At 39.2% G+C, this 27,720-nt stretch overlaps 1 protein-coding gene across 1 annotated transcript in view; it reads right to left on the bottom strand.

Annotated features, from left to right (window-relative positions):
• The window catches only part of LOC128647309 (solute carrier family 12 member 2-like), a 415,312-nt gene that overhangs the window by 92,707 nt on the left and 294,885 nt on the right, over positions 1-27,720 (bottom strand). Inside the window, exons 14-18 of the mRNA XM_053700093.1 lie at positions 23,056-23,157; positions 8,868-9,023; positions 7,983-8,082; positions 6,630-6,741; positions 2,027-2,167 (exon numbers count right to left, since the gene is read on the bottom strand). Of these exons, the coding sequence (XP_053556068.1) occupies positions 2,027-2,167; positions 6,630-6,741; positions 7,983-8,082; positions 8,868-9,023; positions 23,056-23,157 (611 nt within the window). The remainder of the gene's footprint in view (positions 1-2,026; positions 2,168-6,629; positions 6,742-7,982; positions 8,083-8,867; positions 9,024-23,055; positions 23,158-27,720) is intronic.

Here is a 27,720-nt window from a genome sequence, read left to right as displayed (position 1 = left end):
TATAATAGTCCTTTGCAGTCAAATACATGGCCATATACCATAACCCTTTTAACCCTTTTATATATATATATATATATATATATATATATATATATATATATATATATATATATAAAATATGAATATTTATGAGTGTATATTTATGTTGTGTTTAGTGCAACTTTTATATTTAATCCTTTACGCAAGGTTGGGCTTACCTGAAGTGCATTAAGTTAAATTGCATTTGTGTTTACTTTCAGCTTGTAATATGAGCGCAAGTTAGCGTGGCCATGATATTCCTATATCGTTTGTGTGCAAATGTTAACATGCCACTTGAAAGTATAGGTTATAGATGTAGCTCCACTAATAAATCACAACTTGCGGGTATGACAAGAAACAGGTACAAATCTTTATGAAATTAGCCATTTTCAAGTTTAGAATATCTTCTCAAGTTTCTATTTCTTGTTATTCTATAAAGCCTATTTAAAAAAAAAATCACGATGCTTTCCCTTCTTCAGTAAATAGACTTAGTGAACTGATACAATAAAAAAACTACAGCTATCTAGTTATGTACTTGACAAGTAAAATATTAAAATATTATTTGGCCATAACAAAAAATATTAAATATAAAAGGTTACAGATGTAGTCCGAAGTTCTATGACAGGTGGTATGTAAAGGAAGATGTACAGGAAATGTAGAAACAACTAAGGTTAAAACAAAAGTAAAGATATTAATCAACTCCAATGTGCATAATGAGAACGGATCGTCATGCACATTTCTGCAAATGATGACCCGTTCTCGGCATGAAGGGGGATTGCCGATTCTCAGGTTGTTGTCAGCGATCCCTGGACTACAGGCCAAGATAGTCTTGGAAGTGCTGCCCACTGCACCACAAACAAAATGGGAGTGCTGGTGGTGTCACCACAAACGTTCATGGTGACATCACAGAGGGGCTGGGACCAGGAAGAGACAGGCAGTAAAGGGAGCGGGATAGGGAGAAGGTGTTTGAAACCCCCTCAATCTCAGCTTTCTTACTAGCCACAGACTTCCAATACCCCTAGTTTGACAAAGAATTACACATGAGTTTTACTGGGGAATGGGACTTCATAGGCTCAATACAAAAATCTGTTATGTCTGGAAACCCCTAATAAAGTTTATTTTATAGTAAACATGTCTCTCTCATAAATAAATATATGAATTTTGTTTGTTCAGTCAGGCAATAACTGTGGTAACAAAAGGATCCCCCAAAGGCCCATATGGGCCCCTATTTAGCATTTGGCTACCCTTGATGACAGTTTAGTAAGGTGATCACATTAACAACAATGGTCACCTAGCCATTTTCAATACTATTTACTGAAATATTAACAAAAATATATGTATTTTTTTTACATTTCTTTGTTACAGCTTTCTTAGATGTCATGAAATATAAATATAAAAATGGTATATTCTGCATCTGTGGTAAGTAAATGCTTTGGGCCCCCCTGGGGTTGGCTGAAAAAGACAGTATATAATTTGTGTGGGTTACTCACTGGAATATAACGTGCAATAGTGTTTATATATATATATATATATATATATATATATATATATATATATATATATATATATATATATATATAAATGGGTACATATTTATAAAGATATATAGGTATAGATATATATATTACAAAAATAATACATATACTGTATATATATATATATATATATAGATATATATAGATATATATAGATATATAGAAATATATATTTAAAAATAAAAAGAAAATTTTCTGCTATCTGAAGAACATAGGAATGTAATTCCTAACCCCCCGTCGGCTTTAGTGCAGTTGGTCTAGCGCAATAATTTTTTTAGTGCACCCCATAGAAGTCTAGGGGAGAAGAGGATAGCACAGTGGCGATATACAAAGTACTGAAGTTAGCACGCATGACTCTTTCGCTCACATGTGAACTTTTTACTTTCAACTAGTTATACGCGTCAGCAAAAGAAAAATGTAGCACACCACTTTTAATCTGGTCCTATATATTTTAAAGCTATGCTTGAGCTTACCTGAAGAAGGTAGAGAACCCCCTGCCGAAACTGCTCGGCACACACTGCAGTGTAAAAAGATTTCTTCTTATGCTGTATTAGCCATCTCTGGTATTTGGACTGGTTTAATGTCATCTCTTTTATACAATGTCTAGGAGATCCCTGCAGGCCAACAAAAGGATGAAAGTTTAAGATGAAACAACCACATTTATCTTCTATCTGTTCCTGCAACTCTATGACTGACATTGTAGTCCCTATTAGCTTTCTTATTTGTTTAATGTGGATAACAAACTGATCTCCCCACAGCTATTAACCCTTATCAGTCCCTTTGTCCCTTTGTCTCCCTTGGGAACCCTCACACTGGAATACTCCTAAAACCCAAGGGATAATCACCACATGATTCCCCCATTGTTAAACCATTCACTAAAATCTAACCGCCCATGCCCATCAATAGATATACCTTCACATTAAAATTAAAATACCTCCATCAAGTCACCCACACAAATAACTCCCCCATCACCTATCTATTTCAATAATTAAAAGATCCTCAAACACTGACCCCTACCAAAAATAAATAAAACCGGAGGTCTGCTCTTAAGTTCGGTTGAAGAATTTTCTATTATTATTCTCCAGTTGCCAACAGATGCAAGTGCCCTTTGCTCCTATTACAAGGTTCCGTCTTGTTTATAGAAATTTGCATGCAGTCCTGATTGGCTATCATATTTTCAGACTCTTCTGATTTTTCATTTGTGCCCTGGGGGCTGAGTCAATCAAATTTAAGATTAATAGTGATAAGTCCAGGTCATGATTAAGGTAAGTTGCTGTTTAGGGGCTGGGTCAGATGTGGGAAGGGTAAAGAGTGGTGAAAGCCAATAAAGTGTATTTATGGTTTGGGGTTGGGTAAGACACAGCTTTAATAGTAGTAGGTCCTGAATAATTGAGCTTTTAGAAATAAGGCAACTAGGGTTACGGTTAATAGTGGTGGAGAAGAGGTTTGGAAAGTTGGTCAGCGGTAATTATGGTGATTTTAGAGGTGAGGCTGGGTCACATTTAGGGAAAATGGGCAGTAACACTGGTTCCTATATGATATAGATACTGATGTTATAGCACCAGGGGTAAGAAGCTCCTTACTTCACAGGCGATGTTAAACATCCCTAAATGTCACGTGTATACAGTGACATGCAAATTTTGTCATACAGTTAGTGCTCAGTAGCACTAATATTTTTGTGCTACACTTGTAATCTAACCCAATGGCCTCTATTTATCAAGCCGTCGACTTTCTTGCATTCGATGGCACCAATGCGCTCGCCTAACATCGCTGCCGCGGACCTGAATATGTTCTCCAAAGTTACCAAAAAAGCTGTCAAAAAGCCGGCCACCAAGTATGGGGCGATGAGCAGCGGACTGTTGGTAACTAACAGGCATCGATCTTGCTGCTCTTCGGCTTTTTTACAGCTTTCTTGGTACCCTGTCACTAAACACCCACACTATACTGTTTACCCCCTATGCCGACGCTCCCGGACCCTACCGCAACTCTAATAAATGTATAAACCCCTAAACCGCCACTCCCGGAGCCCACCACCACCTACATTATACATATTAACCCCTAATCTGCCCCCCTACACCGCCGCCACTATATTAAATGCATTAACCCCTAAACCTAAGTCTAACACTAACCCTAACACCCCCTAACTTAAATATAATTTAAATAAATCTAAATAAATTATTCCTATTTAAAACTAAATACCTATAAAATAAACCCTAAGATAGCTACAATATATCTAATAGTTACATTGTAGCTATCTTAGGATTTATTTTTATTTTACAGGCAACTTTGTATTTATTTTAACTAGGTACAATAGTTATTAAATAGTTTTTAACTATTTAATAACTACCTAGTTAAAATAAAGACAAAAGTACCTGTAAAATAAAACCTAACCTAAGTTTCAATTACACCTAACACTACACTATCATTAAATTAATTACCTACAATAACTACAATTAAATAAAATTAAATAAAATTATCTAAAGTACAAAAAAACCAAACACTAAATTACAGAAAATAATAAAATAATTACAAGTTTTTTAAACTAATTACACCTAATCTAATATTCCTAATAAAATAAAAAAGCCCCCCAAAATAATAAAAAGCCTTTCCCTATACTAAATTACAAATAGTCCTTAAAAGGGCCTTTTGCAGGGCATTGCACCAAAGTAATCAGCTCTTTTACCTGTAAAAAAAAGTACAATACCCCCCCAACAGTAAAACCCACCACCCCCACACCCAACCCTACTCTAAAACCCACCCAATCCCCCCTTAAAAAAACCTAACACTAACCCCTTGAAGATCACCCTACCTTGAGACGTCTTCACCCAACCGGGCTGAAGTCCTCCACAAAGCCGGGCGAAGTGGTCCTCCAGATGGGTAGAAGTCTTCATCCAAGCCGGCCAGAAGAGGTCCTTGAGATGGGCAGAAGTCTTCATCCAGATGGCATCTTCTATCTCCATCCCGCGAAGCGGGTCCATCTTCAAGACATCCGACGCGGAGCATCCTCTTCCAACGACATCCGACGCTTGAATGAAGGTACCTTTATGTGACGTCATCCAAGATGGCGTCCCTTGAATTCTATCAGCCAATCGGAATTAAGGTAGGAAAAATCCTATTGACTGATGCAATCGGCCAATAGGATTGAAGTTCAATCCTAATGGCTGATCCAATTAGCCAATAGGATTGAGCTCGCATTCTATTGGCTGATTGGAATTGGAAGATGTCGATGGAAGAGGATGCTCCTCGTGGGATGTCTTGAAGATGGACCCGCTCCGCGTCGGATGGATGAAGATAGAAGATGCCGCCTGGATGAAGACTTCTGCCCATCTGGAGGACCTCTTCTGGCCGGCTTGGATGAAGACTTCTGCCCGTCTGAAGGACCACTTTGCCCGGCTTCGTGGAGGACTTCGGCCCGGTTGGGTGAAGACGTCTCAAGGTAGGGTGATCTTCAAGGGGTTAGTGTTAGGTTTTTTTAAGGGGGGATTGGGTGGGTTTTAGAGTAGGGTTGGGTGTGTGGGTGGTGGGTTTTAATGTTGGGGGGGTATTGTACTTATTTACAGGTAAAAGAGCTGATTACTTTGGGGCAATGCCCTGCAAAGGGCCCTTTTAAGGGCTATTCGTAATTTAGTATAGGCTAGGGCTTTTTATTATTTTGGGGGGCTTTTTTATTTTATTAGGGGGATTAGATTAGGTGTAATTAGTTTTAAAAACTTGTAATTATTTTATTATTTTCTGTAATTTAGTGTTTGTTTTTTTTGTACTTTAGATAATTTTATTTAATTGTAGTTAATGTAGGTAATTAATTTAATGATAGTGTAGTGTTAGGTGTAATTGCAACTTAGGTTAGGTTTTATTTTACATGTACTTTTGTATTTATTTTAGCTAGGTAGTTATTAAATAGTTAATAACTATTTAGTAAATATTCTACCTAGTTAAAATAAATATAAAGTTGCCTTTAAAATAAAAATAAACCCTAAGCTGGATACAATGTAACTATTAGTTATATTGTAGCTATCTTAGGGTTTATTTTATAGGTAAGTATTTAGTTTTAAATAGGAATAATTTATTTTGATTTAGTTAAATTATATTTAAGTTAGGGGGTGTTAGGGTTAGACTTAGGTTTTAAGGGTTAATACATTTACTATAGTGGCGGAGGTGTAGGGCAGATAAGGGGTTAAGAAATATAATGTAGGTGGCGGTGGGCTCCGGGAGCGGTGTTTTAGTGGTTAAACACTTTATTTAGTTGCAGCGGGGTCTGGGAGTGGTGGTTTAGGGGTTAATAAGTATAATGTAGGTGGCGGCGGTGTAGTGGGGGGTGCAGATTAGGGGTGTTTAGACTCAGGGTACATGTTAGGGTGTTAGGTGTAGACATTCCCATAGGAATAAATGGGATATCGGGCAGCAGCGACATGAGCTTTCGCTGCTTTCCGACTCCCATTGATTCCTTTGGCATCCGCGGCCTCCAGGGCGGCGGATTGAAAACCAGGTATGCTGGGCCGGAAAAGTGCTGAGCGTACCTGCTAGTTATTTGATAACTAGCAAATGTAGTCAGATATTGCTGGACTTGCGTTCGGAACATCTGTAGTGACGTAAGCATCGATCTGTGTCAGACTGAGTCCGGCGGATCGTATGTTACGTCACTAAATTCTACTTTTGCCGGTCTGTAGGGTTTGATAACTAAGGCGAATCAGGCTCGCCACAAATACGCAGCGTATTTGCGGTTGACGGCTTGATAAATAGAGGCCAATGTGTTTTGTCACCATCTCAGTCAAGAAACCAATTCGCTAGTCCTCAGAATAACATTTTAGCACAAAGATGACAAAAAGAATTATGTAAAATTGAAAGGTAAAAAGAGACTAAGAGGAAGGAACTATGTAAATGAGTAAAGAGGGGATACAAGCAAAAGATGGATAGAACTGTGGTTAGGAAATAAAAGAATAAAATACTCACAAAAACAAAGGTTTTGTATTAGAAGTTTATATATATATTCACTCCCCACATCTTTTCCATTGACTGCTTCTAAAGCCACCATATGTTCTAGTTTCTTTATTATAAATAGCAAGAATGGTGACTCACAACATGGACATGTCCACAGATCATCAGTCCCACATTTTTGGTAAAGGAGTGGACAAGGTTCACCAATGCTGGTCGTGAAACTGGAGAGCCTGTCAACACAAGGCACTGTGGTCTAATAAGAGGGAATAAAAAACAATATAATGGCTCATTTCCAGTCAGAGTATAATAATATAAAAATGTAATGACTTCAAAAACAACACACATGTTGTCTGTGTTTTCTAATTCCACTCAGTAATACCAGCGTATGTAAATGTGCGCTGGTATTACAAGTTAGCACAATGCAAATGCGACCTCGTGTTTGCATTGCCTGAAAGCATTTGCGATCACGAGAGCGCAATTCTATATGCTCCAAAGGGAACCTCGTTCTCATGCCGTCAGACACGGCAAAGCACCTAGTGCAGGAAAATAAAAATATATAAGTATATGAATATATACATATATATTTATGTTTATGTGTATATACACATATTAACACATAAATATATATGTATATAAATATATACATATATATTTATGTTTATATGTGTATATACACATATTAACACATAAATATATATGTATATAAGCATATACATATATATTTACAGTAAAAACACAATCCCCATTCACACCTATATAAAGGCACTTTCAGTGCCGTTTTATTTTTAAACACCCCACATCACCTTACTTTAACCCCTTATAACTGCTTTGTGCAGTTTTTTTTATTAAAATGCTCATAATTTTTATTTATGTCAAAGAACTGTCCACCTTATTTGAGGGCAATTAGAGCACATTTTGACCTCTGGTTAATTGCGCTAAGTGAAACCGTGATCTTGCGGGAGCATTGACCAGTCACTTGTAATGGCTGGTTATTACAGGTGCACATTAAATTAGCGCTCCACTTGTAATCTAGCCCTATGGCTAGCGTTAAGAAGCAGCGGATGCTGCTATCTCTGCCCGAAGTTTCCGGGTCCCCGGAAACTGAACTTAAGAAGCAGCGAATCATGTCCGCCCGGCATTTAATAAATTGACCCCTATGTGTTTTAATCAGCTTAGCAATACATTTTTACTTTTATATTTTGGGTTAATCTATATTTGTATCCATTATTTTAAGTAGGAAGGTACTCCAAAGGGGACTGTGACATAATTATAGTGACATGTTTAATGGTTTAATAATCAAATTGCTCAGTTATAGGTAGAAGGAATGTGACCTAATGAGTGTAGCATGTTTAAAAGAACAATTAAATCAGTAATATTTAAATCGGTTAAATCCCAGTTTAAAGGCCAGTATTTCGCATGAACAGGACATTTTGTTTTTTGCTCAGACACCTCACCATACATATTATCACATGAAATTAGGATGAAAGTTGGCACCTGAAGTTCTTGACATGGTCTTCTACACCATACAACCTAATGGAATGCTGCAGAGCATTAAGGTAAGTGAGAGCCTGTGTGGATGAACCCCAGTTGACATCTGTAAATAGACCACATTTTTCATTTAAACAAATAAAAGTGTTTAATAAGAGTTATGTAAGATTAAAAGGAAAATTAATGTCCAAGGCAGGTCAACTGTTTACTGTACTGATTTTCTCCTTAGACACTGCATTGACCATACAGATATTTTTTTTTACTGTCTCATGCCTCCTCATCAAATTCTGTTCCAATTACTTACCAGTCCCGTAGGACTGTCACATTTTTTCCTATCTCGTGTTAGATTTTGCAGAAAAGAAAAATGTTCCTTTAAACCTATCTCCACCCTGACCCCATATCTCAAAAATAATGGCCTCTCACAACAGGCAGGTTCTCCTAACCAAGAAGACAACTCCACCTATTGCTGCTCTTTCAAACACTTTGATAGTTCCCAACTATCTCTGAATAACTTAACTTGTAGCTTTACAGCATCTACTTGAATCCCCATTTGTCTACAGAAACCGAAAACCTTTGCACACGCAGAAATCTTCTATCTCTTTAAAACTCCATGCCTTTCCCATTCACATCTGATTTTATGGGACCACCTCACAATATAAACACAATCCCAGACAGTCTTCTGCCCTAGTAATACATCACTATCTCCCAGGAATTTTGCCTCCACTACTGAAGTTTATGTACTCCTTTGTAATAGAGGTAAGCAATATGGTACTGATTTATAAATAATAATAAGAAAAACCCTTTATCCAAACTGCCTACATATTTCAGATAAGAGGTTTGAGCAATTAGTAACTTAATGTAGCTAAATAATTAATATAACAGTTAGCTCACCTGGCTTCTTGTAAGTGACATATATATACAGACTAAGAATGATGACACAGGTTAGGAGTGCTGCCTTCCAGTTGATCATAAACATGACTCCACAGCACAACACAGCTCCAATAAGAGATATCCACATGTTGTAATACGTAAATGATGGTCTCCAACCTTCAAGATGAAAAATAATCACTTTATGTGTATCCCCTACATAAATAATCACTCTGACATACAAAGCCCTCAACTGCACTGCTCCCCCCCATATCTCAGACCTTGTCTCCAGATACTCTCCCTCCCGTTCCCTTCGCTCTGCTCATGACCTCCTACTCTCCTTTTCTTTGGTTACCTCATTGCACTCCCGTTTACAGGACTTCTCCAGACTGGCTCCCATCTTGTGGAACTCTCTGCCTCGCTCTACAAGACTCTCCCTTAGTTTTGAAAGCTTCAAGCGCTCCCTAAAGACTCTACTGTTCAGGGATGCTTACAACCTATGCTAACCTTTCTTTATACCAGTTCCACTCCTCCATCGCTATCCCCTGAACCCCCTTAGCATGTAAGCCTAAGAGTCCAGCTGTTTGTAGATCACCTTCTTAAGAGCTGACTACAACAATGCAACTCTTGGCAGGGCCCTCTACCCATTTGATCTTTATATTTGTTTTGTTGTACTCCCCCTTTGTTTATAGCGCTGCGGAATCTGTTGGTGTTCTACAAATAACCGATAATTTTAATGATAATAATAATAATAATCCCACTACAAAAAAATTAATCTGTCTATGAATGGATGTTTTCCAATCCATTTGGTGTGCCTTGCATGGCTTTTTGCATGCATTTCAAAATAGAAGCCATTCCAATAAATATGAAAACCCGACAATACCCCCCTTATTGCAAGCAGTCTTGGTGCAATAACACCATTTATACCTTGCATGGGGACAATTAGAAGGATGTATATTTGAATTATTTTGTTGACTTTTCTTTATGTTTTGGAAATCTACCTTGGCCTGTTTTGAGCGATATATTTTGGTTGTCCACATAGAATTTTTTAATTTAACTGTTAAAGTTTTTGTACACGCTCAGTTCATATAAATATATTTTTGCGTTTAATGAGAAGATAAAAACATAATTTATGCTTACCTGATAAATTCCTTTCTTCTGTTGTGTGATCAGTCCACGGGTCATCATTACTTCTGGGATATAACTCCTCCCCAACAGGAAATGCAAGAGGATTCACCCAGCAGAGCTGCATATAGCTCCTCCCCTCTACGTCAGTCCCAGTCATTCGACCAAGAATCAACGAGAAAGGAGTAACCAAGGGTGAAGTGGTGACTGGAGTATAATTTAAAAGATATTTACCTGCCTTAAAACAGGGCGGGCCGTGGACTGATCACACAACAGAAGAAAGGAATTTATCAGGTAAGCATAAATTATGTTTTCTTCTGTTATGTGTGATCAGTCCACGGGTCATCATTACTTCTGGGATACCAATACCAAAGCAAAAGTACACGGATGACGGGAGGGATAGGCAGGCTCATTATACAGAAGGAACCACTGCCTGAAGAACCTTTCTCCCAAAAATAGCCTCCGAAGAAGCAAAAGTGTCAAATTTGTAAAATTTGGAAAAAGTATGAAGCGAAGACCAAGTTGCAGCCTTGCAAATCTGTTCAACAGAGGCCTCATTCTTAAAGGCCCAAGTGGAAGCCACAGCTCTAGTGGAGTGAGCTGTAAATCTTTCAGGAGGCTGCTGTCCAGCAGTCTCATAGGCTAAACGTATTATGCTACGAAGCCAAAAAGAGAGAGAGGTAGCAGAAGCTTTTTGACCTCTCCTCTGTCCAGAATAAACGACAAACAGGGAAGAAGTTTGGCGAAAATCTTTAGTTGCCTGCAAGTAGAACTTGAGGGCACGAACTACATCCAGATTGTGTAGAAGACGTTCCTTCTTTGAAGAAGGATTTGGGCACAAGGATGGAACAACAATCTCTTGATTGATGTTCCTGTTAGTGACTACCTTAGGTAAGAACCCAGGTTTAGTACGCAGAACTACCTTGTCTGAGTGAAAAATCAGATAAGGAGAATCACAATGTAAGGCTGATAACTCAGAGACTCTTCGAGCCGAGGAAATAGCCATTAAAAACAGAACTTTCCAAGATAACAATTTTATATCAATGGAATGAAGGGGTTCAAACGGAACACCCTGTAAAACGTTAAGAACTAAGTTTAAACTCCATGGCGGAGCAACAGCTTTAAACACAGGCTTGATCCTAGCTAAAGCCTGACAAAAGGCCTGGACGTCTGGATTTTCTGACAGACGCCTGTGTAACAAGATGGACAGAGCTGAAATCTGTCCCTTTAATGAACTAGCTGATAAACCCTTTTCTAAACCTTCTTGTAGAAAAGACAATATCCTAGCGATCCTAACCTTACTCCAGGAGTAACTTTTGGATTCGCACCAGTATAGGTATTTACGCCATATTTTATGGTAAATCCTTCTGGTAACAGGCTTCCTAGCCTGTATCAGGGTATCAATAACCGACTCAGAAAAACCACGTTTTGATAAAATCAAGCGTTCAATTTCCAAGCAGTCAGCTTCAGAGAAGTTAGATTTTGATGTTTGAATGGACCCTGTATCAGAAGGTCCTGTCTTAGAGGTAGAGACCAAGGCGGACAGGATGACATGTCCACTAGATCTGCATACCAAGTCCTGCGTGGCCATGCAGGCGCTATTAGAATCACTGATGCTCTCTCCTGTTTGATTTTGGCAATCAATCGAGGAAGCAGCGGGAAGGGTGGAAACACATAAGCCATCCCGAAGTTCCAAGGTGCTGTCAAAGCATCTATCAGAACCGCTCCCGGATCCCTGGATCTGGACCCGTAGCGAGGAAGTTTGGCGTTCTGGCGAGACGCCATGAGATCTATCTCTGGTTTGCCCCAACGTCGAAGTATTTGGGCAAAGACCTCCGGATGAAGTTCCCACTCCCCCGGATGAAAAGTCTGGCGACTCAAGAAATCCGCCTCCCAGTTCTCCACTCCCGGGATGTGGATTGCTGACAGGTGGCAAGAGTGAGACTCTGCCCAGCGAATTATTCTTGATACTTCCATCATTGCTAGGGAGCTTCTTGTCCCTCCCTGATGGTTGATGTAAGCTACAGTCGTGATGTTGTCCGACTGAAACCTGATGAACCCCCGAGTTGTTAATTGGGGCCAAGCCAGAAGGGCATTGAGAACTGCTCTCAATTCCAGAATGTTTATTGGAAGGAGACTCTCCTCCTGATTCCATAGTCCCTGAGCCTTCAGAGAATTCCAGACAGCGCCCCAACCTAGTAGGCTGGCGTCTGTTGTTACAATTGTCCAGTCTGGTCTGCTGAATGGCATCCCCCTGGACAGGTGTGGCCGATAAAGCCACCATAGAAGAGAATTTCTGGACTCTTGATTCAGATTCAGAGTAGGGGACAAATCTGAGTAATCCCCATTCCACTGACTTAGCATGCACAATTGCAGCGGTCTGAGGTGTAGGCGTGCAAAAGGTACTATGTCCATTGCCGCTACCATTAAGCCGATCACCTCCATGCATTGAGCTACTGACGGGTGTTGAATGGAATGAAGGACACGGCATGCATTTTGAAGCTTTGTTAACCTGTCTTCTGTCAGGTAAATCTTCATTTCTACAGAATCTATAAGAGTCCCCAAGAATGGAACTCTTGTGAGAGGAAAAAGAGAACTCTTCTTTTCGTTCACTTTCCATCCATGCGACCTTAGAAATGCCAGAACTAGCTCTGTATGAGACTTGGCAGTTTGAAAGCTTGAAGCTTGTATTAGAATGTCGTCTAGGTACGGAGCTACCGAAATCCCTCGCGGTCTTAGTACCGCCAGAAGGGCACCCAGAACCTTTGTGAAGATTCTTGGAGCCGTAGCCAATCCGAATGGAAGAGCTACAAACTGGTAGTGCCTGTCTAAGAAGGCAAACCTTAGATACCGGAGATGATCTTTGTGGATCGGTATGTGAAGGTAAGCATCTTTTAAATCCACTGTGGTCATGTACTGACCCTTTTGGATCATGGGTAAGATTGTCCGAATAGTTTCCATTTTGAACGATGGAACTCTTAGGAATTTGTTTAGAATCTTTAAATCTAAGATTGGCCTGAAAGTTCCCTCTTTTTTGGGAACCACAAACAGGTTTGAGTAGAACCCTTGTCCTTGTTCCGACCGCGGAACCGGATGGATCACTCCCATTAATAACAGATCTTGTACACAGCGTAGAAACGCTTCTTTCTTTATCTGGTTTGTTGACAACCTTGACAGATGAAATCTCCCTCTTGGGGGAGATAATTTGAAGTCTAGAAGGTATCCCTGAGATATGATCTCTAGTGCCCAGGGATCCTGAACATCTCTTGCCCAGGCCTGGGCGAAGAGAGAAAGTCTGCCCCCCACTAGATCCGGTCCCGGATCGGGGGCTTTCGGTTCATGCTGTCTTTGGGGCAGCAGCAGGTTTCCTGGCCTGCTTGCTCTTGTTCCAGGACTGGTTAGGCTTCCAGCCTTGCCTGTAACGAGCAACAGCTCCTTCCTGTTTTGGTGCAGTGGAGGTTGATGCTGCTCCTGTTTTGAAATTCCGAAAGGGACGAAAATTAGACTGTCTAGCCTTAGCTTTGGCTTTGTCTTGAGGTAGGGCGTGGCCCTTACCTCCTGTAATGTCAGCGATAATTTCTTTCAAACCGGGCCCAAATAAAGACTGCCCCTTGAAAGGTATATTAAGTAATTTGGACTTAGAAGTAACATCAGCTGACCAGGATTTTAGCCACAGCGCCCTACGTGCCTGTATGGCGAATCCTGAGTTCTTAGCCGTAAGTTTGGTTAAATGTACTACGGCCTCCGAAATGAATGAATTAGCTAGTTTAAGGACTCTAAGCCTGTCCGTAATGTCGTCTAGCGTAGATGAACTAAGGTTCTCTTCCAGAGACTCAATCCAAAATGCTGCCGCAGCCGTAATCGGCGCGATACATGCAAGGGGTTGCAATATAAAACCTTGTTGAACAAACATTTTCTTAAGGTAACCCTCTAATTTTTTATCCATTGGATCTGAAAAAGCACAGCTATCCTCCACCGGGATAGTGGTACGCTTAGCTAAAGTAGAAACTGCTCCCTCCACCTTAGGGACCGTTTGCCATAAGTCCCGAGTGGTGGCGTCTATTGGAAACATCTTTCTAAATATTGGAGGGGGTGAGAACGGCACACCGGGTCTATCCCACTCCTTAGTAACAATTTCAGTTAGTCTCTTAGGTATAGGAAAAACGTCAGTACTCGCCGGTACCGCAAAGTATTTATCCAACCTACACAGTTTCTCTGGTATTGCAACGGTGTTACAATCATTGAGAGCTGCTAAGACCTCCCCTAGTAATACACGGAGGTTCTCCAATTTAAATTTAAAATTTTAAATATCTGAATCCAATCTGTTTGGATCAGAACCGTCACCCACAGAATGAAGCTCTCCGTCCTCATGCTCTGCAAGCTGTGACGCAGTATCAGACATGGCCCTAGTATTGTCAGCGCACTCTGTTCTCACCCCAGAGTGATCACGCTTGCCTCTTAGTTCTGGTAATTTAGACAAAACTTCAGTCATAACAGTAGCCATATCTTGTAATGTTATCTGTAATGGCCGCCCAGATGTACTAGGCGCCATAATATCACGCACCTCCCGGGCGGGAGATGCAGGTACTGCCGCGTGAGGCGAGTTAGTCGGCATAACTCTCCCCTCGCTGTTTGGTGAAATTTGTTCACATTGTACAGATTGACTTTTATTTAAAGTAGCATCAATACAGTTAGTACATAAATTTCTATTGGGCTCCACCTTGGCATTGGAACAAATGACACAGATATCTTCCTCTGAGTCAGACATGTTTAACACACTAGCAATAAACTTGCAACTTGGTTATAATCTTTTTTAGCAAAAACGTACTGTGCCTCAAAGAGGTACTAAACGATTAAATGACAGTTGAAATAATGAACTGAAAAACAGTTATAGCATCAAACTTTAAAACAACACAACTTTTAGCAAAGGTTTGTTCCCATTAGTACAATAACAATAATTAAATTTGACATAAAAAATTACAGAGCAACGTTTTTATTCACAGTCAATATAAAATTCTCACAGCTCTGCTGAGAGAAACTACCTCCCTCCAAAGAAGTTTGAAGACCCCTGAGATCTGTCAGAGATGAACCGGATCATGCAGGAAATATAAGAGTAACTGACTGGAATTTTTTGATGCGTAGCAAAGAGCGCCAAAAACGGCCCCTCCCCCTCACACACAGCAGTGAAGAGAAACGAAACTGTCACAATTAAAAGCAAACAACTGCCAAGTGGAAAATAATGCCCAAATATTTATTCACTCAGTACCTCAGCAATGTAAACGATTCTACATTCCAGCAAAAACGTTTAACATGATAAATACTTAATAAAAGGATTAGTGACTTTTAACAGAGTAGTTCCGGTGAAATACCATCCCCAGAATACTGAAGTGTATACATACATGTCATTATAACGGTATGGCAGGATTTTCTCATCAATTCCATTCAGAAAATAAAAACTGCTACATACCTCAATGCAGATTCATCTGCCCGCTGTCCCCTGATCTGAAGCTTTTACCTCCCTCAGATGGCCGAGAACAGCAATATGATCTTAACTACTCCGGTTAAAATCATAGTAAAAAACTCTGGCAGATTCTTCCTCAAACTCTGCCAGAGAAGTAATAACACGCTCCGGTGCTATTGTAAAATAACAAACTTTTGATTGAAGTCATAAAAACTAAGTATAATCACCATAGTCCTCTCACACATCCTATCTAGTCGTTGGGTGCAAGAGAATGACTGGGACTGACGTAGAGGGGAGGAGCTATATGCAGCTCTGCTGGGTGAATCCTCTTGCATTTCCTGTTGGGGAGGAGTTATATCCCAGAAGTAATGATGACCCGTGGACTGATCACACATAACAGAAGAAAATATTGTTCTCACTATACTTTTAAATAAAACATTTTGTACAAAACTGACTGCATGTTAATTTATGATTGCAATTAAGTATTTATCAATTAAAACGACTTTCTTGGATGTGGTATCCTTTGTTGAAACTCCTTTCCAAGACAGCATATTGAGGTAGGCTCAGGGGCTTACACATGTCTTCAGCACAATATTTATAACAAAGCCACAGTGTTACAAACACTGCTGCTTAAAACACGTGCACCTTTCTGACTGCACCTCAGTATGCTCTCATGAAAATGAGCCACGTTATTCTTAAACCTACTGGCTCTGTTTGAATAACAAAAAGTTAATTTTGACTTCCATTGACTTCAATCATCCCGATCCGATAGATGATTGACACCCCCTGCTAGCGGCCAATTGGCCGCAAATGTGCAGAGGGCGGCATTGCACAAGCATTTCACAAGAATGCTACAGCGAATCATGTCCGCCCGGCATATGATAAATTGACCCTTTAGATATTTCTTTATAGACCAAGAAATATAAGAAAAGGAGAAAAAAACACAAGTCATAAGGATAAAGTGTTTTTCAGTTTAGGAGAGCAGCTAACTGAATAGGAGTCTTCTGCCAGATGAGCTGAGTTATAAGATACAGTTTCCAGTAATAAGAATAATAGCTATGTAAGTATAATAGGTGTGTCTAGTAGTAAAAGAATACAGTGTGATTTGATGTGGATAGTTTTCAGGGTGTAAAAAAAGCAGAACAGAGATTTAGTTGCACTGAATGTGCAATGTTTATTGTTTAAACTTTAAAGGGACAATAAAGTCAAAATTATACTTTCATGATTCCGACAGAGCATGAAGTTTTAAGAGACTTTGTAATTTACTTCCATTATCAATTTTGCACAATATTTTTATATGCTCACTTTGTGAGGCATCAGTTACTACTGAGCATGTGCAAAAGTTCACAGTGTATACATATATGAGTTTGTGATTGGCTGATGGCTTTCGCATGATATAGGGGCCAGCAAGTGGTGTTAGGGAATAATTTGTCTGGAAAAAAAATCTACTGCTTATTTGAAATTTAGAATAAGGGGCCAATTTATCAAAGCTTCAACTGATAATGCCCTGGAAGTCAGCGTCAAATTTGACGCAAATTTGATCCGCCGTAGTTAACAAAGTGTTAAGATCGTCAAATGTTGAAATGTCTGACATAATATACGCTCCCGCAATATCAATCCATCGCAGATCGATGCTTGTGTTTTTCGAGCGGAATACTGATCATCCGCTGTCACATTAGACTCCATTTGACCCTCTTGCCAATTTATCAAAAATTCAAAGCAAGGGGACAATATTATTGCTCCAAATTTGGTGCGAAGTATTGCTCCAAATTTGGTGCGAAGTATTGCTCCAAATTTGGTGCAAAGTATTACTCCAAATTTGGTGCATTAGGAGATATAGAGATAAAAATGAAATAAATTCATAACATAATAAAGCTAACTTTTTTTTTGGATAAATCTATTTGCACCACGTTTAAGGCATGTAATACAAGTCCCACTCTTCACTTTGCACCAAATTTGACACAACACTTTTCACATCAAATTTGACGCAATACTCAAAAACAACCCACAAACTAGTGAAAATTAAATTTCCACCACTTTTTATTGGGAAATGCATAATCACTGGATTTATGACATCAGACAATCTGATTGAAAACAGAATTTATGTTTACCTGATAAATTTCTTTCTCCTACGGTGTATCCGGTCCACGGCTTCATCCTTACTTGTGGGATATTCTCAATCCCTACAGGAAGTGGCAAAGAGAGCACACAGCAAAGCTGTCCATATAGCTCCCCTCAGGCTCCGCCCCCCCAGTCATTCGACCGACGGTTAGGAGAAAAAGGAGAACCATAGGGTGCAGTGGTGACTGTAGTTTATAAAAATAAATTTAAACCTGACTAAAATGCCAGGGTGGGCCGTGGACCGGATACACCGTAGGAGAAAGAAATTTATCAGGTAAACATAAATTCTGTTTTCTCCTACATTGGTGTATCCGGTCCACGGCTTCATCCTTACTTGTGGGAACCAATACCAAAGCTTTAGGACACGGATGAAGGGAGGGAACAAGTCAGGTAACCTAAACGGAAGGCACCACTGCTTGCAAAACCTTTCTCCCAAAAATAGCCTCCGAAGAAGCAAAAGTATCGAATTTGTAAAATTTGGCAAATGTATGCAGTGAAGACCAAGTCGCTGCCTTACAGATCTGTTCAACAGAAGCCTCATTCTTGAAAGCCCAAGTGGAAGCCACAGTTCTAGTAGAGTGAGCTGTAATTCGTTCAGGAGGCTGCCTTTCAGCAGTCTCATAAGCCAACCGGATGATGCTTTTCAGCCAGAAAGACAGAGAGGTCGCAGTCGCCTTTTGACCTCTCCTCTTACCAGAATAGACGACAAACAAGGACGAAGTTTGTCTGAAATCTTTAGTTGCTTTTAGGTAAAACTTCAAAGCACGAACCACATCGAGATTGTGTAACAGACGTTCCTTGTTAGAAGCTGGGTTAGGACACAGAGAAGGAACAACTATTTCCTGGTTAATATTCTTATTGGAAACCACTTTTGGAAGAAAACCTGGTTTGGTATGTAAAACGACCTTATCTGTATGAAACACCAGATAGGGTGAATTACATTGCAAAGCAGACAATTCAGAAACTCTTCTAGCGGAAGAGATAGCTACCAAAAACAAAACTTTCCAAGATAGTAACTTAATATCTATGGAATGTAGAGGTTCAAACAGAACCCCCTGAAGAACTGAAAGAACTAGATTTAGACTCCATGGAGGAGCCACAGGTCTGTAGACAGGCTTGATTCTGACTAAAGCCTGCACAAACTCCTGAACATCTGGCATTGCTGCCAGACGTTTGTGTAACAAAACAGACAGAGCTGATATCTGTCCTTTTAAGGAACTAGCTGACAAACCTTTCTCCAATCCTTCTAATTTTTTATCCATAGGATCTTTGAAAGCGCAACTGTCTTCTATTGGTATAGTCGTGCGCTTAGCTAGCGTTGAAACTGCCCCCTCTACCTTAGGGACCGACTGCCATGCGTCCCTTCTAGGGTCAACAATTGGGAACATTTTCTTAAATATAGGAGGGGGAACAAAGAGTACACCTGGCTTCTCCCACTCCTTAGTCACGATATCCGCCACCCTCTTAGGTATCGGAAATGCATCAGTGTGTACTGGGACCTCTAAGAATTTGTCCATTTTACACAATTTTTCAGGGATCACCAAAGGATCACAATCATCAAGTGTAGCTAGAACCTCCTTAAGTAGGGCGCGGAGGTGTTCAAGCTTAAATTTAAATGCTATGGCATCAGGCTCTGCCTGCTGAGAAACTTTCCCTGTGTCAGAAATTTCTCCCTCAGACAGGCCCTCCCTCACCGCCAAGTCAGATTGATGTGAGGGCACTACAGATAAATTATCCTCTGCGTCAGCTTGCTCATTTTCTGTGTTTAAAACTGAGCAATCACGCTTCCTAGGAAAAGCTGGCAGTTTGGATAAAAATGCTGAGAGAGAATTATCCATTACTGCCGCTAACTGTTGCATAGTAATCGCAATTGGTGCGTTAGATGTACTGGGCATCGCTTGCGCAGGCATAGCTGGTGTTGACACAGAAGGGGAGGATAGCGAGCTATCTTCAAACCCTTCAGCTAAAGAATCATCTTGGGCTATATCTTTAAGTGTAATTGTATGGTCCTTAAGCTGTTTGGACGCTATAGCACATTTTACACATAAATTTAATGGGGGAACCACCTTGGCCTTTGAACATAGAGAACATAGGCTATCTGAAGGTTCAGACATGTTTAACAGACTTAAAAATAATTTCAATGCAATAAAATTTATTTTTGACAAAAACGTTACTGTCTCTTTAAATAATAAAAGTGCACACTTTATTACTGAAACATCAAAAAACCATCAAAAACACATCCGATTTTTATGAAATTTTCACCACAGTGTCATAATGCTTTGAAAAGGTTGCACACAAATTTTCAGACCAATTAACCCCTTAGGGCTCCATGTACTAAGAGGCGGGCGGACAGCTTCTTAACTCGCGAAGCTGTCCGCCCGCCTCCGCTACACACGGGCAGCGGATCTATTGATCCGCTTGCCCGTATGTATCATTACACACTCAGCGGAGTGTGTAATGCCCGCCCCTTCAGTCGCGCGACCAATCACGCGACTGAAGGGGCTGTCAATCACCGAGAGCGAGCGAGCTCTCGGTGATTTTGCTTCGCCACCTAAGAGGTGGCGTAGGGTGTAGGAAGCAGCGGTCTAATGACCGCTGCTTCTTACATTGCGGGAAGCAGGCTCGCATATGCGAACCTGCCCCGCAAAGGCTCCGGAGCAGCTTACGCTGCTTCGTACATGGAGCCCTATATGCCCAAACCAGAGCTAATAACAGCAGTTAACCGGTTAACACACTACAGTACTCTGCCACAGCTTGCCCTGTGGCTTTTACCTTCCTTAGGGTTATTTTGGTAAGAATATAAGCCTCCCTGGAGCCCTTCCTGATGCCTCCGGACTCCCCACGTGAAGCTGCATGAACTGGCTAGTCAAAACAAGTGCACAATTGAGGCGCGAAAATGAGGCTTCCTTCCTCTGCATACCAGAGTGGAGGGGCCTTTCTGACTAGATTAGGTGTCCAACTAAGTGCCAGGCACAAATTAATCCCCAAAAGTGTTTTAAGTTGATAAAAAAACACCTATTTAAGTTGAAAACTTGCTAAAAAGCAATCGATTAGCCCACAATAGTGTCAACCAGCATAAGCCCTTAAAATAAGCCATCCTTTTATTGCTGAATCTAATAACAATGGCTTACCTATCCCAGAGGGAATTTCTGACAGTCTTCTAGCTTACTGGGTCTTGTTAGAAAAATGACTGATCATACCTGAAGCAGTTAAGCCTGCAAACTGTTCCCCCCAACTGATGTTATCTGGTTTCAACAGTCCTGCGTGGGAACAGCAATGGATTTTAGTTACTGGTGCTAAAATCATAGTCCTCTTAGCAGAAATCTTCTTCACTTTCTTCTGCAGAGTAAATAGTACAAGCCGGCACTATTTTAAAATAACAAACTCTTGATAGAAGAAATAAAAAACTACAACTAACACCACATACTCTTTACCACCCCCGGGGAGATGCTACTAGTTAGAGCGGCAAAGATAATGACTGGGGGGGCGGAGCCTGAGGGGAGCTATATGGACAGCTTTACTGTGTGCTCTCTTTGCCACTTCCTGTAGGGATTGAGAATATCCCACAAGTAAGGATGAAGCCGTGGACCGGATACACCAATGTAGGAGAAATATACATTTTCTTCTATCACTAACGAATCAAATTGCTTGATACTTGTGTCATTGATCACGCATCAGAACTTGTAAGTGCCATTTGTTACATTGTGTATTATACTTTGAAAGTATGTATATGTCAAATTAGTATTAAAGTTAAACCTTGATGATGACATTAGGCACACAGTGTAATATTTTAGACAATGATTTTAAAAATGTGAATGATGTTTGATTCAATATAATCTTAAACTGATAGCTCAAAGGGATAGTCTAACTAATATTAAACTGTCATGAATCAGATACAACAGAAATTAAAATCACCTCTTTACTGTCATGCTATTTTCAGTGTTTTTCTTCCTTCTGTTGAATTTCATTTTCATTAAGAAATTTCATCTTATATGCCAGCCCATTTTTTAACACCTGTGTAGGGGTGGTGTAGGGGTGGTGTTTAAAACTAGATTGCAATCAGGAGGGGTTACACAGATGCAGAGAGACAACTGCCCCAGCTCTTAAAATATCCATTGATTGCAAATAAATACATATGATATCCTGATTACATGTTATATTCACAATTATTCCTGCTCAGAATATTAATATATTTACACTATATACATATAGTGGTAAAAATACATAAATATGTTTGCAAAAGATTTCTGACATAACCATACAGTATATATATATATATATATATATATATATATATATACAAGTATGTGCAAAGATATATGTACAAATTCTAGCATTAATAATCATTTAAAAAAAACAAAAAACCATGAGATAGGCATATCATGATTTCTAGAAATACAAATATACATAAATTTATGTGAAAATATCATATATCATTTTTTTATATAACAAATACATAGAAAATAATTTTCTATGAGATATTATTGTCTATTCAGGTATAAATCTAGCTATTTCTTGGACATTAGCGATGAAAAATAAAAGATTAGCTTTAGAGAAATGTGCTTTTTCATGGACAGTAATGTAATGGTATAAAGTTGGAAAAAACAAAATATCCGCAACATCGCTGACTTTTATTTATCAACAGTCTGATGCTCATCGCTCCGTATTTGACACGCGTTTTTGACAGATTTTTTAATAAATAAGGCCATTGTATGTAGATTTGTGGCAGAGATGTCTGACGAGCTTATTGACTCCAGCGAACGCATCGAGATTGACGCAATGATAAATAGGCAGAATTTTAAATAGACTTAAAGGGATACTAAACCCACATTTTTTCCTTCATGATTCAGATAGAGCGTGAAATTTAAGCAACTTTCTAATTTACTCCTATTATCAATTTTTCTTCGTTCTCTAGTTATCTTTATTTTAAAAGCAGGAATGTAAATCTAAGCAGCCAGCCCATTTTAGGTTCAGCACCATGGATAGCGCTTGCCTATTGGTGACTGACATTTAGCCACCAATAAGCAAGCATAACCCAGGTTCTCAACCAAAAATGGGCTGGTTCCTAGGCATCACATTCCTGCTTTTTAAATAAAGGTAGCAAGAGAAGGAAGAAAACATTTGGGTTTAGTTTCTCTTTAAACGTTGTTAGTCTTGAAGGATTTTCAGGCAACTTCATTACCTTTGTCAGTTAAATGGGTGGGTAAAAGTAGAAAGACAAAGCTCTTCTGTACAAGGAACAATTGGGCTGAACTCTAAAGTTCCCAGTGAAGTGCATATTTCTTGTTTTTTAAATATGATTCATCCATTCCTTAATTCTTTCCAATCAGATTCTAGAACACAATTTTTCTATTCTAATGCTCAAGGAGCCATAATAGGCTATATTTAATGAGATTATCACCAATAAGGAAATACTGTCCAAATAGGGCTCCTTGTGGGCTGGAGTTAAGAAACCCTGTTCCAGATTACTGTAGCAACCACCATCCAGCATAAAACTGTGCATACCTGGGGACCTTGCCAAGGAAGCGTGGAAACAAGAGAAGTTGATGAGGGCATAGGAGGCCAGGAAGAAGTTAGAGATGATTGGAGCAATGGTGTTCAGCTCAGCTTTAAATACATAAAAACAGGAATTAAGTTCATAATAAATAAAATGTACAAAACGATTAGTTCATATATTTATCTTATTTCCCAATGCACCTCTTCCAACCTATTTCTGTTATTTATACTAGTGAGCATCATTATCCTCATGTTTCATTCTTTCTCTTCATGTCCTCTCTCATCTTTTTGTTTATACAGCAAGATAAAAAACAATATGGGGCCGATTTATCAAATACCGGGCGGACATGATTTGATGCAGCCTGGCACGAATGATGCCGTCAGCATACGCTGTTGGCATTTAACATTGCACAAGCATTTATGGTTAAATGCTTGTGCAATGCCACCCCCTGCACATTCGTCGCTAATCGGCTGCTAGCAGGGGGTGTCAATCATCCCAATTGTATCTGATCGGGATGATTGCAGTTCGCCACCTCAGAAGTGGCAGATGAGTTAAAGGGAAACTGTGTCCATATGGGTCAAGCCATTCCTGTACTTTGTTGCTTATTAATAAATAAAAGCAACCTGTGAGTTATGCCTATGGACGAGTATTGTTCATCAATAGAAAACGCAACGCGATGCATAAAAACCATGTAAAAGTAGTGTGAAAAACATGAAGGGTCATAAGTTTTTTTTGTATCAAATACTTGATAGAAAAAAAATATTGAATGTATGTATAACAATATGTTTAACTGTTCTATTTTTTTGTTACAATTATGGCCTGGATTACAAGTGGAGCGATATAGATAAAGCAAGGTTTGCTATCAATATTTATGGACTGCGCTTAGCACGCAATCTGGTATTACAAGTCCATGTAAAACTGAAAAAACAGATAATCCTTTATTCATTCTTTTAGTTCTCCCTGTACTTTCAATGAATATCCCAAAATCACTAATATTACAAGTTGAAAGTTATAGGTTATAGGCATTTGAGCACAACACATTACATGACTTGATATCCGAAGTAAAGTGATAGGGCTAGAAGAAAAGTATAACAAAAACACATATAAAACATATTAAAATAAAGTATGGCACGCATATACAGTATAAACATATTAAATGCAAAATATAAGTTTATTATTGAAATAAATGTATAAAAAGGGTTTGGAAGGGATATGGTATATGTCAAGGTGTTTTACTGGGAAGGGCTCAGGTGTATATATGTGTATATATTTGTATGTGTGTAAATATATATTTATTTATATACCTACATGGTTATTAGGTCAGTGCAGGATGACATTGCTTTACAAGGGGATCTACAAAAATTAGAAGAATGGGCTGGTAAATGGAAAATTAGATTTAATACTGGAAAATTCAAGGTTCTACATTTTGGAAGCAAAAATAAGCAGGCAACCTATTATTTAACTGGGACTAGACATAACATAAGAGAGGAGGAAATGGATTTTAGAGTAGTAATAAATAACAAGCTAAGATGGGTGCATGATGCAGGGCAGCGGCTTTTAAGGCTAAGTCATTGATGTAATTTGAGGAATCCTGAAGGAAGGGGAGTTTTTGTTTCTGCTCTACATGAATAACATGCTATGGAAAATAGTGAAAATAAAGAAAAATAGGGAACACATAATATCAATATATGCCTCACAGAAAATATAACATCAATAGGAGTAGTATATCCCCAATATTAGTCTCAAATAAACCGTGAGGGGTGCTCAGGCCAAATATAACTAGAAGAAAAATGGAGGGAGAAAATCAGTGGCACATACAGAGCACTCAAAGACCACATCCATCAATTAATAAGGAGAAAAGGGGAAAGAACCTTTCAGGTTCCTATAAAACATAGCATTTAATGGTATAGATTAAAAATAAAATACTATAGGTATGTGTGCAATAAGACTTTGATTAAAATACTTAAGGTAGTGATTCCCAACAGCCTGAAACAACACAATGAGAACCAGTGAAATATCACAAGTATAAATCTATTAAGGTGACCAAAAAAGCCATAGGCCCAGATAGCCAGGTGACAAGCAACACAAAATATTTAACGAAAGCTAGAGGAGACTCCTCACGCAAATAATGCTAGCTAGAGTGTGTGCATGTGAGAGCCGGTATTAACTGGGTGGTCACCAAGGCAAGTAGCCAAAATTACAACAACATAGGTCTCAGATAAACAAAGAGGCTGAAGTGAATCAGGAGGAGAAACGCCTGATACGCATTTCGCTTGACGGCTTTATCAAAGTGTCAATCTAGCTTGGTAGGAGACACAGAATGCAGTCCCGTGACGTATGTAAACATAGAAGTTTATCAGAAAGAAGAGATCACTGTGGGACGCTCGGAAATCACTAACTTTTAATTGACCCTAAATGCACATACCAGAGCGAATGTTAGATCTCATATTAACGGAATTGTTAAATGGATTGTATATCCATAAGTATTGGCAGCTTAATACAGAGGGGAGAAGGGATGCGTAATGACGCTGTTTCAGCTAATCAAGAGCCAATAAGAAATATGATCCGTGTTTACACCCACAGCATGTCCTATCAATGGAAGAATATGGAGGGTGGGAGGAGCAGAAATGCGTTCCGTGCTCGGATTGGCTCTTAATATTTAGGTGGAAGCTTATAAGGCATCAGTACCCGTATTTTCGGCTTTTCATTTTATACTAAACATTGAAAAAAGCCAGTATCACAGCCGAAACGTGTTTGTTTTAAAGTATTATCATTTATAATACCCCTGGCACCTAAACCCGGCATATCCAGTTTTTCTACCAGGAAAGAGGGGGATGTTAGACAATTTAATTTATGGTGGGGGGGTGGATATGCAGGTATTCCTGCTGTTTTATGTGTGTAATTTATTAAAGGTTAAGTTTTAGCCTTAGTGTAACACTAATAAGGGTGAGTGCTTTAAACTCCTATCTCTTTTGTTCTCTCCTGTCTGTGGGAGGGTTTTTGGTATCCATATACAGAGATGGCAGAAGCTCTGTTTATTCCAAGAAAATTGTTTGTGACAAAAGGTCAAAATTTAAGGCTGGAAAAAGTACATTTAATCTCCAGCAATGTAAATGTTTTTTCACTGCAAGAGCAATCAGATTGTAGAACTCATTACCTAATGAGGTAGTAAATGTTACTACCTTAGATACATTTACAAATGGTTTAGATACATTTCTGGCTAGAAAAAGAATTCAGGGATATGATTGCTTGTGTTAAATGGGTCACTTTTTAATGGGATTAATTTAACCCCTTAACGACTGAGGACGTGCCAGGCATGTCCTACAAAAAATGGTCCTTAATGACCAAGGACGTGCCTGGCAAGTCCTCAGGGGTTTGAAGTGCTGGAAGCGATTGTGATCGCTTCCAGTCACTTTCAGGGTATTGCAGTGATGTCTCGATATTGAGGCAGAGGGAGGGGGGGAATAAATGTTGGGAAAGGGATCTGGAAGGGGGCAGGGTATTGAGGGGGGGGCAGCTACACTACGGAAAAAGTGGGATTAGCTAAAAAGAAAAACAACAGCCCAATTTTAATGCAAAGTGGGTACTCGCAGACAGCTGACATTACCCAAGATGGCGGTAATTAGCTAGAGGGGGGAGGGTTAGAGAACTGTTTATATATATACATATATATATATATAAGCTTTTTATTTTAGTACTGGCAGACTTTCTGCCAGTACTTAAGATGGTGGTGACAATTGTGAGTTGGGGGAGGGAAGAGACCTGTTTCAGGGGGGTCATAGAGGGATCACGGGGTGGGATGTGTCAGGTGGGAGGCTGATCTCTACACTAAAGCTGAAATTAACCCTACAAGCTACCTAATTAACCCCTTAAAGGGACATGAAACACATTTTTTCTTTCATGATTTAGAAAGAGCGTGCAATTATAAACAACTTTTAATTTACTTCTATTATCTAATTTGCTTCATTCTCTTGATATTATTTGCTGAAAAGCATATCTAGATATGCTCAGTAGCTGCTGATTGGTAGATGCACATAGATGCCTTGTGTGATTGGCTCAACCATGTGCATTGCTATTTCGTTACCAAAGATATCTAAAGAATTAAGCAAATTAGATAATATAAGTAATTTGGAAAGTTATTTAAAATTGTATTCTCTACCTGAATCATGAAATATTTTTTTGGGGTTTAGTGTCCCTTTAACTGCTGGGTATAATACAAGTGTGGTGCGCAGCAGCATTTAGTGGCCTTCTAATTACCAAAAAGCATTTACAAAGCCATAAATGTCTGCTATTTTTGAACAAAGGGGATCCCAGAGAAGCATTTACAACCATTTGTGCCATAATTACACAAGCTGATTGTAAATAATTTCAGTGAGAAACCTAAAGTTTGTGAAAAAGTTAACAATTTTTTTTATTTGATCGCATTTGATCGCAAATGGTGGCATGAAATATACCAAAATGGGCCTAGCTCAATACTTTGGATTGTCTACTACACTGCACTAAAGCTAACATTAACCCTACAAGCTACCTAATTAACCCCTTCACTGCTGGGTATAATACACGTGTGGTGCACATCAGCATTTAGTGGCCTTCTAATTACTAAAAAGTAATGCCAAAGCCATAAATGTCTGCTACTTCTGAACAAAGGGGATCCCAGATAAGCATTTACAACC

The sequence above is a fragment of the Bombina bombina genome, chromosome 2, assembly GCF_027579735.1.
Source record: "Bombina bombina isolate aBomBom1 chromosome 2, aBomBom1.pri, whole genome shotgun sequence".
NCBI lineage: Eukaryota > Metazoa > Chordata > Amphibia > Anura > Bombinatoridae > Bombina > Bombina bombina.
Note: the sequence above shows the minus strand (reverse complement) of the source record. Positions and strands in the feature narration are given on the sequence as shown.